The 4,539-nt window shown below is 34.3% G+C and overlaps 1 protein-coding gene across 1 annotated transcript; it reads right to left on the reverse strand.

The window, feature by feature from the left end:
- Window positions 1-1,534: 1,534 nt before the first annotated feature.
- LOC108377090 (tektin-4-like) lies at window positions 1,535-2,386 on the reverse strand (the record flags this gene model as incomplete). The annotated part of the gene is made up of 4 exons (XM_017633354.1): window positions 2,301-2,386; window positions 2,166-2,243; window positions 1,832-2,106; window positions 1,535-1,761 (listed from the first exon to the last, which is right to left on the reverse strand). Coding segments are annotated over exons 1-4 (628 nt in total), but the record flags the coding sequence as incomplete, so codon positions are not given.
- Window positions 2,387-4,539: the final 2,153 nt, after the last annotated feature.

Below are 4,539 nucleotides of genomic sequence, written 5' to 3' on the forward strand. Positions count from 1 at the left end.
ACAACTTTTAGTTTTGTATTACCAAGCTATGAAAAAGCATCTGCGAAGCGTATTTGAACGAAAAAGCCGCCGAACACATATCTAAGTAAAGTAAACAAGCCCCCCGCTGCATCCCATATTCGATAGTTCCGAACTAGTTCTAAATTCAACAAATAGGATCTAGTTCATTCTGCATCCCTTTTTCTATAGTTCCGAACCATTTCTAAATTCGGATTTCTAGAGAAAAAAACTGAAAAAAATAGTTTCTTAAAAGTACCACTTTCCGCCGATTTTGGACTGGTGGGGATCTAGTTCCTATCGGACTAGTTCCTTTTTGGCGATAAAGACCTAGTACGGAACTAGAAATTTGATTCACTAGTCCACGGTTTCCCTGCAGGGAACTTTTCTTTGCGTGTGTAACTCAAATCGATTGTCGACCACCATGCTTATTCATGCCGAATTTTAAGCGATGGTGGCTGGTTCCCGATTTGTACTTACATATGTATCTGTTGAATTATTGAACAATGCTTAATGTTATAAGCCCTATGGTTGCGTCTAATTTAAATATATGTATATGTTTTTGCAAAGCCGCCTAAATCGCCGTTGTGGAAAAAATGAGATTGTAACCCTGAAATCCAGGCTTCGAGATTTATGCATAAAAATCATAAAATCGTTATTAAAGCAACATATTTGTAACATAATATCTAGAGAAAATACTGCCTATCAAGGCAATGCCTTGAAAGAACACCCGTTTTTTCGCTCCCCTATAAAATTTGAGTGCCGTATAATAGGCGGTTTTGCAAAAACATCGACAATATAATATATGTCTTTATATCAAATTTTTTTGTGATTCCTGCCTTGCTAAAATGATAAGTATTAGTAAAAACAAGGTTTATTGCGTTTAAAAAGAGAAATATAAAAACCTACAATATTGAACCTACAAATGATGTAGAAAAAGCTGTGAAAGCCGGTTTTAGGCACACTTTTATAAAATTTAAGACTGTTTCAAGACCACCGTGCGCCAAAGACAAATCTGATGGCATACAAATTGATTTAACTAATAATAATAATAATAGACAGTTTTACGCCGACTCCGAACGGCGATTGTATTTTAATGAGAAGCTGTTTTTCATGGAAGAAATACACTCGGAGGTTTGCCATTGCCTGCCGTAAGGCGACCGCTGTTAAGAAAAAACGTTTTTTCTAAATTTTTTTGCGATGTTGGTTTGACCAGGGCTTGAACCCAGACGCTGCGGATTGGAAGCGCGCACTGCTTACCACTACACCACAGCGGCCGTCAAATTGATTTAACTAATGCCCCTAAAAATGTGCCCCGAAAACTTGGTTTAAAGCGTTAGAGATTTAGGGGAAGCAGTTAAATCAATTGGTACGCGTTGAAATGTGCCATTGGCGTGGGAACAGGGTGGTAACGCTCATTTGTCCAAACTTTAGCACATAGTTTAAACATAGTGAGCGGGATATGTGGAAAGTTTTTCCAAAAGCGATCGGATCTTCTAAAAACGACCGCTTTCACTGATGTGTGAATAAAGCTCACCTATCGATTCTGGAACTCCTAAAATAACCAGCGACTTTTTCAAACGGATTCTTTCCTCCTCTAGAGTGCTTATTTCGTCTACCAAATTTTTTACAGCTGTCTCGAGCGTAGTCTTCCATTTACCTACAAGTTGAGCACGCTGTGTTAGGTTTTTTGTCGTTTCCGCCTGTGTCTTCTGGACCTTTTCAGTGATTCCCTTGAAAGCTATTTTCGAACTGTACTGATTTCTGCCAAATTATAAGTAAAGATAACAGCTAAATAAAATATTTATGCGGAAATTCTTAAAAAATGCAGTACTTAATAGCTTTATCAAAAGTGTCATTAGTTTTCTGCATAGTTTCTTTGTTTTTTGCTCGCCATTCATTCTGACTGAAACGCGTTATTGAGTAGCGGTCCACAATTGGACGTGTTCCTGTTAAGCCAGCCAGTGGGTTCCAATCTACTTTTCCTGTTGCCCATGGGCCTATGGGTCCCATTGGTTTGAGCACATCTTTGGAGAGAAGCTCATCGCCTGGCCGTGGTAGATAGCACGGTGAATTACCAAAGTCGTCGGTTGTAGGATTAATCGTTAGCTAATATAATATGAAATTGTGAAAATATTAGAACATTCCAGCATTTTTATTCCAATTACGGCAATCTCAAAATCCTTATTATCAGCCGGCTGCATAGTTGAATCTAACTTTACACACCCATCCTTTAAAGCTAGTTCCTACAAGATGCAATATGTTAATAAATTCGTCGTCGATTTCTGGCATATTTAACACACCTTTTTCTCCTTTTCCAAAGCATGCATATCGCAGGTATCACCTTCCATTTTAAATAACAAAATAAATTTCTACCCACAATGCAATATAATATGTATGTATGTACTATGTAATAGAAATTTTACAAAACGCGAATTAAATTTTATTTTCACTTTCGAATCAATTTTTTCCCGATTACTATTTAGACAGGATAAACAACGCGGTTACTAAGGTAATTTTTCTGACTTTGCGTGACTTAATAACAAAGTTTGCCAGATTGATTTTTCACCCTGAGATTCAGAGGCTTCCTATCGAATCTCGGGGCCAGAGCATATATGTTACCATGACACAAAAAAGAAGGTAGTTTCATTCATGATACAAAATAGAAGGTAGTTTCAATACACAACTTTTGACGGATAATACAATTTTTTGAAGTTTCATAAATTGTGAGTATTATCAGCGGCCTTGCCACTTTGATAATATTAAAACAATAAATCGGAGTATTTTCTTTCCCATATTTATACCAATGTAATAACATTTCAAATCAAAACCCATTAATGGTAATTATCAGTGTTTGGAACTTTTTTTAATTACGTGGTTCGCACCTTTTTTTATTAAAAATATTTAAAATGTAAACTGTTAAAGGAGACTTCATCGTAATTGTTCTTTTCATTTTGTAATAAAAACCACGCGCGCATTATTCTGTTATTTTTTTGTTTTCTTATTTTGAATGCAATCTTGCGATTCGAATCTAATACTATATCTCCATTGTGAGATTTAATGAAGATTTAGCCCTCTGACGAGATTTGACGTTAAATCTTTTGAGATTTACCATATAAAATTAAATCTCGAAAGGCAGTAGATTTAAGTTAACTCTTCGTCAAATCTTCAATAATATTGATCAAAAAGTACAATTTGTTGGATGTGGCAACCACAAATTCACATGCTATAAGTCAAATGACATTTGTGTTTTCAATATACAGTTGAGGACATTGAAATCTAGCCTATCATAAAAACATGAATTTTCGTATTTCTAGGGATTTTTATATTTTTGTTAGTTTGGGAGGAAAATTATTAATACATATTTACATAACTTTGGTTGTAATAAATTAAGAAAATATTATTTTAAAAACTAAAAATTTAGAAGAAATGTTTTATAGTAATATCTCCGCTTTCTATAAGTCATTTACGCGCTGCGACAAAAAATTTATAAATTTCGGTAATGGTTCTGGCGCACGATTGGATTTTCGGTTCCCTCCTATGAATAAGAGAGTTCTACAAAATTTTTTCTTTCCGCAAATGTTTTTTACCGTTTTGATAATTTTTCTTAAATTCGGGAAAATGATTCGGAATATAGTACTATCTTTACACTTTCCAAACTCTATATTATACATACATATTTACCACGAGTAAGAAACCAATAATATTCAGAACTCATATAATAAAATTCCGCTTGGTACCTTCCTTTTATCTATCTGTATATCAATCTCTTTATAAAATCATACATAAGCAGACGTCAAATATTTAAAAATGTGAACGTGAAACATACCTCGTTGTGGTAATGGAGACGGTTGTGATTTAGCAACAGGATTTATTAAATCTTAATGGATAAATCTCTCAATGGAGACATAGTATAAAGGATGTTCTTCCCAAATAAAACCTTTTCATATATTTGTCAATGTTATTGTGGCTTGTTAACATTTTTTTATTTTTAATATTTTTATTGAGCTTTGTACCACGATTGTTTATTATTATTATTGTATATTAGAAGTTATAGCAATATTTCGGAGATCACCACATCTCCTCATCAGACTTCTTTTTTTTTCTAGACTTCAGCAGGGATCGAACCTGCGTATTCGATGTTCAAAGTCAGAAGCGTTAACCACTGAGCTATGTACATCCCGTAAACTCTTGTTGCTAAGTCTAGAAAACAAAAAGAAGTCTGATGAGGAGATGTGGTGATCTCCGAAATAGTGCTATAACTTCTACCGCCTAGACTTTGTTGCTTTTTCAATTTTTCCTAATAAACAATCGTGGTACTAAGCTCAATAAAAATATTAAAAATAAAAAAACCTTTTTATATCTCGGTTCAAATTTACATTTAAATTTCTCATAAGCATCATCATTAAATTTCACGAACTCTTAATTAATGCAAAATACCTGAAGTCGGCTTGAAGAGATCGCCCTCCGATAAACAACTAACAGATCCTCGTTTAAAGTACAAAACCGTGTATCAACAAAATGCACAACTGCGTATGTGAG

Source organism: Rhagoletis zephyria, unplaced genomic scaffold, assembly GCF_001687245.7.
Source record: "Rhagoletis zephyria isolate East Lansing unplaced genomic scaffold, Rhagoletis_zephyria_1.1 Rzeph_scaffold_11450, whole genome shotgun sequence".
Taxonomy (NCBI): Eukaryota; Metazoa; Arthropoda; class Insecta; order Diptera; family Tephritidae; genus Rhagoletis; species Rhagoletis zephyria.